General features: G+C 27.5%; 2 protein-coding genes across 2 annotated transcripts; both read right to left on the reverse strand.

The window, feature by feature from the left end:
* Window positions 1-3,124: 3,124 nt before the first annotated feature.
* Window positions 3,125-5,775, reverse strand: LOC111284282 (protein NRT1/ PTR FAMILY 4.5-like). The gene is made up of 6 exons (XM_089762026.1): window positions 5,594-5,775; window positions 5,448-5,490; window positions 5,138-5,355; window positions 4,607-5,029; window positions 4,394-4,518; window positions 3,125-4,191 (listed from the first exon to the last, which is right to left on the reverse strand). Exons 1-6 carry the CDS (start codon window positions 5,594-5,596, stop codon window positions 3,363-3,365), a joined length of 1,641 nt encoding a protein of 546 aa, XP_089618152.1. The 5' UTR covers window positions 5,597-5,775; the 3' UTR covers window positions 3,125-3,362.
* Window positions 5,776-7,742: 1,967 nt separating this feature from the next.
* LOC111284854 (tubulin beta-5 chain) lies at window positions 7,743-10,332 on the reverse strand. The gene is made up of 4 exons (XM_022873899.2): window positions 10,142-10,332; window positions 9,636-10,052; window positions 9,286-9,555; window positions 7,743-8,662 (listed from the first exon to the last, which is right to left on the reverse strand). The coding sequence occupies exons 2-4, from the start codon at window positions 10,027-10,029 to the stop codon at window positions 7,986-7,988; spliced, it is 1,341 nt and encodes a 446-aa protein (XP_022729634.1). The 5' UTR covers window positions 10,030-10,052; window positions 10,142-10,332; the 3' UTR covers window positions 7,743-7,985.
* Between the last annotated feature and the right edge of the window lie 4,589 nt (window positions 10,333-14,921).

A 14,921-nucleotide genomic window follows, 5' to 3' on the forward strand; every position in this document is an offset into this window, starting at 1 on the left:
GATGGGATGGAGACTTGTATTAATGCTAATACATTAGCACGTGAACAATGACAGGGGCAGCCGCATCTCCTGCCATGAAAACAAACAATGGCGGGCAGGCAAGTATAAACTCTTTCATTAATGAAAAGGCCAGCAACCTCAAAGTATTTGTCCTACACAGTAATTCAGAACTGAGTCAGAAGCCATCTAAATGAATTATTTGTTTTCCTTTTTCTTGAAAATGACAGGAATAACAACCACTTGATTGGGTTTGACGACTAGAGATGATAGGTGATGTGTTGATAGGGTGAAGGGCTGGCACAACACTGGCAAATGAAGGAATCTGAAACCACCAAGTCACAAGTGAAAACTATTGAGCCATCACCAAATACTTGCTATTTATTTTCACTACCTGATTAATTAATATACAAAAAATTGTTGATATATATATATATATATATATATGTGTATCTTAAAGATACAATGGAATTCGGATTATACTTTACATTGATGAAATTAATTCATCAACATAAAAACTATTTGATTTGATTACGAAAAATTTGTGGGCCTTTTTTTTTAGTTTTGTTCACTTTCTTTTAACGTAAGTTGTTTTTATGTATCTTTCAAAAACCTATAGAGTTTTATCTATAATAAAATAGATTTTTTTTACATAGATATATTTGTATGTTTATTTGTATAGACAACATTTTTTATAAAACATAATTTTTTAGTAAATAATTATGTTTTTTAAAGATACATAATTATTTATTATCATATGTAATTTATATGATTTATTATTTTAAAAATGTTAAATTATATCAAAGGATTTTATAATTTGTGAAATTTTGAAATTCAAACTTTATACTGTAATTCATATAATTTTAGTATTTATATTACTTAGATATGATAATTTTAGTTTAATTATTAATTTCGTTAATTTTTTATCATTAAAAATACTAACATGACTATTAATTTGATGAAATATACTTTGACTTGTTGTCAATATGGCATTTATTTATTGACGTGATAATTTAAATGAATAAAAACGGATATTAAATTGTACAAATAATCCATATATTTATATAAAATTTGAAAATTAATCTTTATATTTATATAAATTTTAAAATTTAATCATTCTAGTATAAAAATTCAATATATCAAATTTTTATAAATTTTTTAGATTTTTTTAAAACAGTACATTTTATTTTTTAATATTTTAATTTAATTTTTTGAAAATTTTTGTATTTTTCAAAATTTAATATTTTTATTTAAACAAAATATTTAATTTTATTATTTTGAATTTTTAGAATTTTACAAAATTTTAAATATTATTTAATTTTTATTTTTTATAAAATTTTAGGTTTTTAAAAAGATTTATAAATTTTCAAAATTTTTTACATATTTTTTTTAACTTTTTCAAGTAAATAATAAATCTGAATCAAAAACTTTTTGTCTTTTGCTATTTTTTCTGTTTTATCTTAGATTTTTTTGCTCTTCCTCTTCAAATAAAGCAAAGAACAAATTCTAAAAACTCATATCTTCTATATAATTTATTTGTTTATATATTTTTCGTTTAAATATTAAAAAGTACAAAATTTTAAGATAAACATAAAAATAAAAATATAGAAATTTTTATAAAAATTCCAAAATTTTAAATATTAAATATAAAATATTTTAATTAAATCAAATGTTAAATTTAAAAAAAAAATTTCAAAAAATGATTTTTATTTTTAAAAAGTAAAATATTAAAAAAAGTACATTTAATATTTTAAAAATCTGAATTCAAAAATATAATTTTTAAAAAAAATTAAAATATTAAATTAATATTTTAAAAATATAAAAAATTTCTAAAAAATTTAGATTTGATTTTTTTAAAAAATAAAATCTAATTTTTTAAAAAGGTAGAAAATAATTTTTATTATTAATTATTCAAACATTATTAATTTCAACTTGTACAAGAATAAAATTTCTTATGAAATTATACTAGAATAACTAAATTTTAAATTTTATGTGAGTATAAAGACTATTTACATAATTTAATAACTAACTTCATCTATCTAAATTGTTACATTAGCAAAATCAACGTCCTTAATGGTTACATTAGTATTTTTAATGACAAAAAATTGATAAATTTGTGATTAGATTAAAATTATTAAATCAAATTAATATGATAACTAAATTTATATAAATTATAATATAGGAAAATTTTAAAATTTCGTAAAATAATTCAATTTGACCTTTTGAAAATGTCCCAATCCAACTATAAAATGATTAGAACTTTTTTTATAGGGTTCAATTTATGAAATATTTAATGGTTAGAACTTGAAATCTCAAAATTTTCATTTGAACAGACAGATTAAATTATGAGATGATAAAAAAATTTTCTTATTTTTTTAAAGAAGATTATCTCTTATTATATAGTCTAAGGTCAGATGTAAAAAAAAATACTACATAAATAAGCACATCAAGTTCCTCTAGTAACAAGTAATTCAACAAAACGTTCAAACCAGCAAATTTAGCAGAACCTTTCACAATTAGCAGATTTCTCTTTCTTAATCATGTTCCTGGACTGATTTTATCCCTTCTTTAAAAAGTTACTAATTAACAAATAAGTTTTGAAAAGCAAACCCAACAGCAATATTAATCCATAATTAGCACTTTAAAATGAGTTTTTAAGTTAGAAGCTTCTCTTCACCAACTTAAATTAATCATCCCTATCAATAAAAAAATGATATACCTATAGAATTATGTACTTTTGGCACTATTCATGTCAGCATGCTTCAATACCTTGATCCCTTTCACTATGTTCGGACGTTGACTTGTGAGTAGCATGGGAGGCGGCTAGCTAATTAAGGTGCAAGAACCTGGTAACTAAAGACAACATTGTTGCATCACTAACTTTCCTGGAGCAATGCTAGCTCAGCCGTGTCCAATGAAGGATTTTGTTTTCTTTGGACAACTCTAATGCCAGCGTTTGTACTTCCTAGATTGCCTGACAGATTGAATTTAGAAGCATGATCACTTCACTGAAACTTTTGAGTCTTTTTTTTTTTTTTTTTTGGCTCAAGGCATCAAACGACATGTCTATACATGCTCCAATCATTGAGTCAAATGCTAGAGTGCGAAATTTTCGAGTCATTCATTTAAGAATAATGCAGAAAATTTTATTTATGACATACAGGAATTTTGGCATTACATTTGCACTGAACCGCAACAGCACATATATATAACCTTAAGCAATGCACATCAAATAAAAGGACCAAAAAACCAAAAAAAAAAAAATCATAAACTGATTATGAGATACTTATTGACTCTGTTGTTATGCTGCTGCCACGTATTATTTCTCTTATCAGTGCCTTAATGCAACAAATATTCAAAGATTCTTATGTCTTTGTTTCAGTCTTGGATTCTGTTGTGTCTTCTTCCTTGTACTTGTACCATGAAGCACAAAACAGATAGGCAATGAAGTTAAGGGTGCTGAGGACAGCTAGGAACCAATAGAAGAGATTGAGATTATTGGCATTCAAGTTATCACCCTCTATCCACCCTTTCTTGCTTGGAGCGATCTTCCCGGTGACACTGTTTATAATGTCGACAAAGGCAGTGCTCAAGAAGTAGCCAAATGATAGAGATAACCAAGCGAAGGAAGTAGCGAGTGATTTCATCCCAGCGGGCGCTTCCTTGTAGAAGAACTCCATTAGTCCTACAATTGTGAACATGTCAGCTAGTCCAAATATTCCATATTGGAAGGAAAGCCAGAATAGACTAATAGGCTTGAATGGATCTTTTATGGCTTGATCCCTCCTCTTAACTTCAACTATGCCGGCGACACTCATTGATACGATAGAGAGGACAAGACCAACTCCAACCCGCTGAAGCTGTGTGATGCCTGATTGATGTCCAGTGATTTTTCGAGCAAAAGGGACCACAAGAAACTCATAGATTGGTATTAAGAAAATCATAAAAACTAGAGGAATTACTGGTATCGATGCTGAAGGGAATTTTTTGTCAAAAATATACGGATCCATGAAGATCCCTTGGTGCACTGAGAATGTCTGCAATTGGGCCAAGCATGTGTTCATTATAATGGTACTGGCTAAGATGGGCAACATCCTTGTCAAAACCTTCACTTCCTCAACTTGTGTTACCGTGCAAACTTTCCAAGGCTCTGGAGAAGTCCCTTGAGGAAGAATGGCAGCCTTGTCTAGTGAACTGGTTTAGTCACATGAATTAATTAGCAGAGATGTTATTCGTTAAGATCTTAACTCTATCTACTAAATTGGTCTTATTTGACAAGTGACATTGCGTTTTAGTATAAGCTCATCAATTCAAGCATTTGCTACTGTCAAGAGGAGTATTTGATTACTTGTTTGGTAGCTTTCGATTAAGTGAGTAACAGATTCATGGTATTTACCTTAACTGATTGGTATGAGAGAGTTTTTCATCGTATTGATCTCTAACTTTATCATTGATCTCGAAAAGTTCATCAGAGTCTTCTGGTAATGAAAGCCTTCGGTTTTTGACCGCGACCACTATAACCTGAACAATCCACAATCAATTCTTATCAGGAATCATACATAATACGTACTATATGAGCACGAGCGAGATAGAAGGTGGGAAAGCAAACCTGCACTACTCTCAGTAGAGGGCTGCTCCCAAGTGGTACATAGCGGTAAAATGGCTTTCCAAGGGCAATTGCAATGAATCCAATGATAGCACCCATAGTGCCCATGAAGAAACCCCAGTACCAAGCCTCGTTCATGCTGACCCACACTACGAATGAGACACCAATTGCTGCTCCAAAAGTGGTACTTAACATGTACCAATTAAAATAGGTTCCAAGCTGCTTTGCTCCTTTTGGATCCTTGGAATCAAACTGATCAGCACCAAGAGCTGGAAGAGCACCCTTAACTCCACCTGCACCTATGGCTAATAGAGAAAGCGAGCCATAGAACATCAGTGCTATGCCACCTTTGACACAATCCTTCTGGCAAGTAAGATCAGGCCGCAGATCTTTTGAATAAGCTTGAATGGTAAGCAGTGACAGTCCCTGCAAATTAAAGCATGAATAAGAAAAAGATTGAGGAAATATATAAGCATAGGAAGTACTTGAAGTTATATAAACTGAAGCAGTACACTTTGATATAGTGAAACTTACTATTACTTCCAGTGATCCAAATATCAAAATTGTATACAATCGGTTCAAGTAAGTGTCTGAAATGAAGCCTCCTAACAGTGTAAGCAAGCATGTTGAGCCCAAGAAGTTTGTAAGAGTATTTGAAGAGGTGGGCATATGAAGTTTCATCATAAAAAAGAAATACAGAACCATGCTAACCATGTTAGCAACAAATCCAATATTCTCAAGGACCCCAAGCACTACAAATCAAAAGACAAACATGAATTACTTACTTGTCAAGTTACCATGTAAATCATAAACTGCATATGCTGCTTTTAAGAGCATTTCTTACCAAAAACAAAACTGCAAGCTCGGAATCCACCTTTCTTCAAACCCTGAATGAAAAAAACAACAGTCAGTCAGTACTCAGTACATAGATAAAGAGAGAGGGATGGGGGAGAAGAAATGTAAAAGGAAATACAGGGGGATTGGAGTCACCATTTTTGAGGATTGAGAACTTAGAATGTTTCAATTGCTTGTCAGCTGTAAGTTGCCTTGAACTCAAGGCATGGCAGCTGATCTTTTATAAGGGAATGGAAAGAGATTCTAGCCCCCAGCTTTATTCTTAACTCTAAGGACTCATTGGATAGTATATTCCTCATTTTGGAGTAACAGTATCCAAAATGAGGAATAACTGTTTATTCCCTATTTCGAAGTTTGTTCTTTACCTGTCTCTGACAGCCGTTTGCTTAGCATATTGTACAAATGTGGGAATCTGCTTCTAAGGGACATTTCCACAAAGGTTGATGTGATTGGTAATGAAAATCGAAGACCTCAAATGGTAGGACTGCTGGGTTAGGTTATTTTATCGTTTTCCATGCCTCAAGAGTCAAGATCTTAGAGCTATATGTATATTTGTATTATTGTCTCATTAACCATCCCAAAGACATTACCCATCCTTGTATGCTGTGAATCACAGGCGATGTTTGGCATCATCCAACTCCAAAATTTATAACGTCTTGATTTGAGCTCAGCTGTCTTCACCCTAGTAAAACTAAGTTCAGTTCCGTTATAAACTCAACATATTATGATCTACACCAGGGGCGAATCTAGGGAGGGCCCCCCAAAACTTGTGATAATATTGTACTAACATAAAACTCCACTTCTTCTAATCTTGATTCATTAGTTGTGTTCCTTTCATAATTTTGCTAGTTTTGTCTTTGATTTCCTCATTTATTAAGAACATTTTTGTTCAATTAATGGGAGCATTTTTTTCTATAATATAATAGTAATACAATTAATCAATTATGATTTAGAATTTTGTAAGATTCATTAAAATTTTATATAAATTTTATATTTATAAATGATAGATCCCTACATAATTTTTTTATTATAATTGGATAACATTATAATAAAAAAAATTATAAATGATAATCTCATTTTTTGTAATTGCGGCAATATAGTTTTTATCAAGTTATAACAATTTTAAATTACGTGTTGAAGCATAACTCGTTGGTGCAACATTGACATGATAGGAAGAGTATAATAATTTTTCCAAAATTTTAAAGCATGTTCAACCAAACCCCATTAATAACATAGCCTTAATAATGTCAAAAAATAATAATAATCAAGTTTGCTTTTTCTTGATGTTTGAGATTATTTGAATCTTAGTGGTGAAAGTGTTATGATCTTAATCAAATTTGGTTTTTCGTGCTACTAGAAGAGTTCAGGTTTTATAGCTTTTAATTTAGTTTGCGTCTGTTTTTTTTACCCCATTAATAACATAACCTTAATAATGTCAAAAAATAATAATAATCAAGTTCGCTTTTTCTTGATGTTTGAGATTATTTGAATCTTAGTGCTGAAAGTGTTATGATCTTAATCAAATTTGGTTTTTCGTGCTACTAGAAGAGTACAGGTTTTATAACTTTTAATTTAGTTTGCGTCTTTTTTTTATATATATTTTTCATTTGAGACTATTTGAATCTTATAGCTTTAATTTAATTTGCGTTTGTTTTTTTTTTGCGTCTTTTTTTTATATATGTTTTTCATTTGAGACTATTTGAATCTTATAGCTTTAATTTAATTTGCGTTTGTTTTTTTTTTTTTATTATTTGAGATTATTTGAATCCTGACACGGTCTTAATCAAATTTGGTTTTTCGTATTACTAGAAGACTGTAAGACTGTAAGTTTTATAGTCTTTGCCTGTTACTGTAAGTTTTATAGTCTTTGCCTGTTACTAGAAGTTTTATAGCCTTTGCCTGTTACTAGAAATTTTATGGCTATCAATTCGCCAGGTCCATTCCGATTTTTTGCATGAAAAACTTCTAATCTAGACAGGATAACAATGTTAGGCAGCAGTATGAAAACTTGTTTTATTTTCTAATTAATTGCTTATATAAATCAAGATAGTTGCACAAGCCAATGACAAGTTTAAGCCTCTATATATCTCAAGCTTCAGTAATTGCCAAGAAGCCCCGTGTGAGAAAGATGTTCTCCAACGGACATCCTTCCACAAACACAAAGGTGATAAGAAATCTCTCTACTAAATGTACATAATTTACATGCCAAGGTCTGCAAAACATTCCTGTAGTTTTCCAGATAAGTAAATGATGAAAAAGAAAATACCAGTACATGCTTAAATGATACCAGGAAAAACAAACATATAACTTGAAATAACAGATACAGCCAATACTACTAATTTTCATTGTAGAAAACGAATAAAACGGCCAGGCGAGATAGACTTCAAACATAAAGAGTAATACAAAAAGCTTTTCACATATTTAACTACTCAAACACGCAGAAAATCGCCACTTTTCAATTCTCAAGCAGTATAAAGAGGCATTACCACATTTCACAATATAAAGTAGCATACAGCCTTTATATCTCTCACTCAGCAACACCTTCCTCCTCCTCATCCTCATATTCAAGTTCCTCTTCAGCTGTTGCATCTTGGTATTGTTGATATTCGGATACAAGATCATTCATGTTGCTCTCTGCCTCGGTGAACTCCATTTCATCCATTCCTTCCCCAGTGTACCAGTGCAAGAAAGCCTTCCTCCTGAACATAGCAGTGAATTGCTCACTCACTCGCCTGAACATCTCCTGGATGGAGGTTGAGTTACCAATGAAGGTAGCTGAGATAGACAGGCCCCGAGGAGGAATATCACAGACACTGGACTTCACATTGTTTGGAATCCACTCAACAAAGTATGAAGAGTTCTTGTTTTGAACATTAATCATTTGCTCATCAACCTCTTTGGTGCTCATCTTGCCCCTGAACATGGCTGAGGCTGTGAGGTAGCGACCGTGTCGTGGGTCTGCAGCACACATCATGTTCTTAGCATCCCACATCTGCTGGGTGAGTTCTGGGACAGTTAAAGCACGATACTGCTGAGATCCTCGTGAGGTGAGAGGAGCAAATCCAACCATAAAGAAGTGCAGACGAGGGAAAGGAATAAGGTTCACTGCAAGTTTCCGGAGGTCAGAGTTGAGCTGACCAGGGAACCTAAGGCAGCATGTTACACCACTCATTGTTGCAGAGATCAGATGGTTCAGATCTCCAACTGTTACATTCAACAAAAGAAAGTTACTTCAGCATTAGCCTTATAGCAATGTAGCATCAGGAAAAGACCTACAGAACTTTTCAGAGTAACAACCCCAGAATTCTTAACCAATCCTTGCTTATGAGTTAAAAAAAGAATTTAATTTGTTTTTTTTTTTGAGCAAAAGGAATATAGTAGACCAAGATACACATATCAAAAGAAGAGGACTACTCTGCCAAGGCCATCCTCTTTTTTTATACACTGTATAGGAATTCCCGTCTCACAAGATAACCAAATCAATGGAATATAGAAAAATCGACGTTAGACCAGAATAATTCTCCCGTTCCCTTCAAATACCATTTGAGATTATCTCCGATTCCAATAACAATGTATGATCACATAATCAATTAGAATTTAACCAAAACTACCACTATAAGAAAACTTTAGGCAAAGACTACAAAATACTTCAACTGGAACACATTCCACAAAGTTACTGTACTAATCAGTTATAAAGTTTTGAGCTGAAGTTTAATGGAACAAATGCAAGATACCACACCAACACAAATAACCAGTTTTTTTGCAAAATAATAAACAAATAAACAAATAAATTGTAGCAGTCATATATTTAAACAAAAGAAACATACAGCTAGGAGTGGTTAACTTGAGAGTCCTGAAACAGATATCATATAAAGCCTCATTGTCCAACACCATGCACTCATCAGCATTCTCAACAAGCTGATGAACAGAAAGGGTGGCATTGTAAGGCTCAACCACCGTATCCGAAACCTTTGGTGATGGGAAGACAGAGAAAGTTAGCATCATCCTATCGGGGTATTCTTCTCTGATCTTTGAAATCAAGAGGGTGCCCATGCCGGAACCAGTTCCTCCACCAAGAGAGTGGCAAACTTGAAAACCTATTCACACAAACAAATAAATATTACTACTAAAAGAAAAAAAAGTTAAAAATCTATAAATAAATATGACAAAATTATACCTTGGAGACAGTCGCAATTCTCAGCTTCCTTTCTAACAACATCAAGAACAGCATCAATAAGCTCAGCTCCTTCAGTATAATGCCCCTTAGCCCAATTATTCCCGGCTCCAGATTGCCCAAACACGAAATTATCAGGCCTAAAGATCTGTCCATAAGGCCCAGTTCTCACACTATCCATAGTCCCCGGCTCAAGATCCATGAGCACGGCGCGTGGCACAAACCTTCCACAAGATGCCTCATTGTAGTAAACATTCACGCGCTCCAATTGCACATCGGAGTTTCCTATGTATCGTCCGGTCTGGTCGATGCCATGCTCATCGCAGACCACTTCCCAGAACTTGGATCCGATCTGGTTCCCGCATTGCCCTCCTTGTACGTGAAGGATTTCCCTCATCTTTTATGAAAACTTTTTAATCTCTGCGAAAATCAAAAAATGGTAAGTAAAAATAAAATAAAATGAAATGAAATAATTGAGTAAAAAAATAGATCTAGGGATTGGGGCTCACGGGGTACGAGCTCTAGTGGAGACGAATCAGAGGATGAGAGAGTGAGAGAGAAAGAGAGTGTAGGAGTGGAGATGGGAAAGGGGAGGGGAAGAAAGGAGGGTTTAAATAGGGAAAGAGGGGAAGGGCAAGGCTGTGAGATCGGACGTTTGATATTGTTTCCCTCCTTTTCTGTTGTTGGGCCGTTCGATGCCGTTGGATTTTCGTCCCGCTGGGTTTTTATGTATTTTTGAAAATTTTGGAGCGGTTTAGATTGATGGAATGTTCTTTCTATCGAATGACTTGTTTAACCTCCAATCATGTAAATAAAGGTTAGTCAAGAAATTTGTACTTGGCAATAAAAAAGGAATTTGCCCAATTTTTAGTAATAATCAGGTGGATGCCCCCCGCTGTGTTGTATATCAAAATTTTTAATACAAAACTTTCAATAAAAATCAATGAATACATACATATATATATATAAATATAAAATCCTTTTACTTCTAATCTAGATTTAAATCAAACTACTCTTATCGGATAAGATGACATGTAAAAGATCTTTTACAATATCAAAATGTAAAAAATTCATATAATTAATTAAAAAAATCCTCAACAAATATAAAAGTTTAAAAAATATTTTTTTACTCAATATTATCAAGAGAACCCTTTAATTTTATTTTTTTTTGAATAGCTAATTAATTAACTATATAGAAAAAAAAGAAAAAGAAAAAAAACTAAATTGAAAAAAATGAAAAAGGAAAAAAAGTTAAAGGGGTTGCCACTGACCGGATCTTTTAAGGAGTCAAAATTACCAAAATTTATGTAATAGATCAGTTTTTTTTATATAAAATTTATTTAATTAAAAATTAAAATAAAATATGGTGTCATGTACACATTCTTGACTTTTAAAAAAAATAATTTAATTTAAAAAACAAAGAAAAATTTTTAAAATAAAAAACACAAAAAGAAAAAATTTGAGTTATATTAGAATGATGAGTTTGTTTTAATAATTTGTATCTTTAATTTAAAAAACTAAAAAAAAAATCAAATATGAATGTGATATTAATATCTTTGTTAATTTTTTTAAAGTATTAAATTAAAAGATAATAAAAAATCATATTTTAATAATAAAACCAAATGGGCCAAATATTTAAAAACATTTATTAAATTTAAAAAATGTGACAAAAAATTAAATGATTTGACATATGACATCATCTTGATATAACGTAGGTATTACCAAAATATTAAAATTTCAAAATTATTTGTTAAATATGTAAAAAGGAAAAAAAATTAAAAAGAAAGGTGTGACATATTTTTGGTACCAAATTACTCTCACATGAAAAATTTTTAAATCCCAAAAAATATATATTAAATATTATTTTAATATTAATATTATATAATAGTAATCAATATATTATCAGCTTTAAGCTCTAGCGATGCGTAGATGATAGTTTTATACTTATATTATTAATTATTTATATAAATATTTATGTAAATTATATAATATAAAATAATGTATTTTAAAATGCAAAATTTTAACTTTGATGATTATTTATTGTTCGATAAAAAGATATATGCTTTTATGTATTGTACGATAAATAAAATAAATGTTTATATATTGTTATTTTAAAATTGTTAATAACGTTTATTCAATATATTGAGAAATGTTATTTAATTTAGTTAGGCTATGTTTAATGCATAATATTATGATAAAATAAGATAATATAATGTTATAAATATGATTAAATTAAATTATATCATCTTATATTATATTTGGTATATGTAAAAATTAAAAACTATGTAGAATATTATTTTATTATTTATCATGTTTGTTGTATGTAAAATTAAGATTATGATAGGATAATATTTTTTATTAATCAAAATTATTGTTCATATATTAATTTGAATTTTATGTAATCACAAGTGATATAATTTTTCATTTTTTATTTTTTAAGATAATTTATTAATTAATTAAAAGTTGCCTAAATACTTTTTTAACTGATAAATTTCTTCAATAATTTTTGTTTAAAAAATTACTCATTATAAACAAATAGATACATCAAATAAATAATAAATATATATAAATTCAAATAAAATTATATATATTATTTTTTATTAAAAGTTTATTAAAAAAGTTTATAGCTTATAGTTTAACAAAATTAAAGTTTGAATTACAAATTACTTGCTTATTTTTAAGAAAATTTAGGGAGTCATAATATTTTTAAATCTTTGATAATTTGAAATTTAGATTTTTAAATTTAAAGGTAAAATATAAATTTTATTATTTAAAAATTATGATAAATTATCTAATCCTATGGTTTGTAAAACATTTGTTATTTTTTCAAATGATAGAATTATCCTATTAATATAAGATATCTAATCATTTCAATAATCAAATTCTTTTATTTAAGTGTATAGTAAATATATGATAGAATAATTAATATCTTATCGTTCAACTAATTTTATGTGCCAAACGTATTATTAATATCTTATCATTGTGATAATCCAATAATATCTTATCATTACGATAATCAAATTCTTTTATTTAAATGTATAATAAATATATGATAAGATAATTAATATCTTATCATTCAACAAATTTTATGTGCCAAACGTATTCTTAATATCTTATCATTATGATTTAAGTTTCATCACTTCCTTTTCTTTTCTTTTTTATAATACCTTATAAAAAGTTAATTGCTTTAATAATGAAAACATTTTTCTCCAAATAGTTGAATGTACTAAAAATTAAAATTGATTATCAAAATAGCTAATAAAATAACTTTTTAATTATTTCAATATATGGTTTTTTTTGCTACAAAAAAAATATTAATTGGTTGTTACATGCATTCGCCCAAGAAAAAAAAAAAGTTAAAAAGTGGTTCAATTCTAAACATAAATAAAAAAGTAAAAAATAAAAAGATGCTACAACATATTATATATTTAGCTAAATATTTAAATCAAAATATAACATTTGGAAAAAATTTCATTTAAATATATAACATTTAATTTGAATCAAATCAAAGCTAATCACTTTTTGGTTTGTTTAAAATAAAATAAAAAACTTTTAACAAAAATAATATATATGCCTCATGAAGTTCAATAATATTGATAGATGACATCTAATTTTGTCAAGATGTTTGCATATTTATAATTTATCATAATGTATTTATTTTTTTAATAAAATTATGTTTTTTTTTACTGCATATTCGGTTTGATAGAATTGTGATTTCATTCCCCTAAAAAATTTTATACTTTTTTCTATTCAATTATTTGATTTATTTTTTAGCAATGAGTAATAATTTCATCGAATTCTTATCTCATCAAGAATTGAAAATGTTATTTATAGAATAATTTATTCTTGTATATTTAATTAATTTCAATTTTGCCTTCTAATAATTAATTAATTATTTTTATTATGATTAATTAATATTATATTAATTTAATTAATTAAATAACATTAAAATACTAAAATATTATTAAATTTATATTTAATATTATGAAATATTAAAATATTATTAAATTTATATTTAGTATTAAATTATTATTAAAATAAATTACTATATTAAAATAATAAATTAAATAGTTAATATTTGAAAATAATATAATATAATAAATTGTTATTAAATTATTATTTAATATTAAAATGTTATTAAATTATCATTAATATTATTAAATATTATAACATTGTTAAATGTTAAAATATTATTCAATATTCAAATACTATTAATTAATATTTAATATTAAAATATTATCATATATTCAACCATTCTTAAATTAATAGTTAATCTTAAAATATTTCTAAAATAAAAGTAAATATTATTAATATTAAAATTTAATATTATTACACAATAAAACAATATTAAATTAATACTTAGTTTTGACTAATATTAAAATATTATTAAGATCATATACAATATATTAAATTGTTGTGAAATTAATATTTTATAAAAAAATATTATTAAAATAGTATTAAATATATAAACATTACTAAAGTATTATTTTATATTATTAAATATTAAAATATTATAAAATTAATAGTTAAATAATAATAATATAAATATATAAAAATATTACTAAATTCTTTATAATATTAAAAATAATGTTAAATACTAAAATATTATTTAATTTATAATTAATATTAAAAAAATGAAAGTACAATTAAAATAATAGTAAAAATATTATTAAATTAATATTTAATATTATTAGTTTTATATAAAATATTGTTAAATAATATTTAATATTATTTAAAAAATAGAATATTTTAAAATAATATTTATAAAATTAAATTAATATTTAATATTATGAAATAAACATTTAATAATGTGAAATTAAAGTTATTTAAATTTAATATTTAGTGAGATTAATTTCGCATTAATATTTAATTTTTGTATTACTTTATTATGAATTATTATTCATTTTTATTAATTAATAATTTAATAATAAATTATAAAACTAAAATAATTTTTTGAACTTATTCCTTTTATTTTTTTTAACTAACCAAACATATTAATACTATATTTCTTTCTCTGTTCCATTCTCAGAAACCAACTTAATAATATATATTTTATTATATTCTTATTACTATTCCTTTTACTATATCCACAAAATATAAATTTCATTCCTTTTTTATTCTATTTCGCCACAAGACAAACCAAATACTTAATGTAGCGTGTGAATTAGTGATGTAAAAGTAGAAGATTTCTTTTAAGAAGGCAAAGAAAAAGAGAGAAACAAGAATTTCATGGTTGAAGATGAAAGAGTAACATGGCGGATGTGACTTTACAGCCCCATATTGGTGTCG

Source organism: Durio zibethinus, chromosome 6, assembly GCF_047325235.1.
Source record: "Durio zibethinus cultivar Kanyao isolate XHJ-2024 chromosome 6, ASM4732523v1, whole genome shotgun sequence".
Lineage (NCBI taxonomy): Eukaryota > Viridiplantae > Streptophyta > Magnoliopsida > Malvales > Malvaceae > Durio > Durio zibethinus.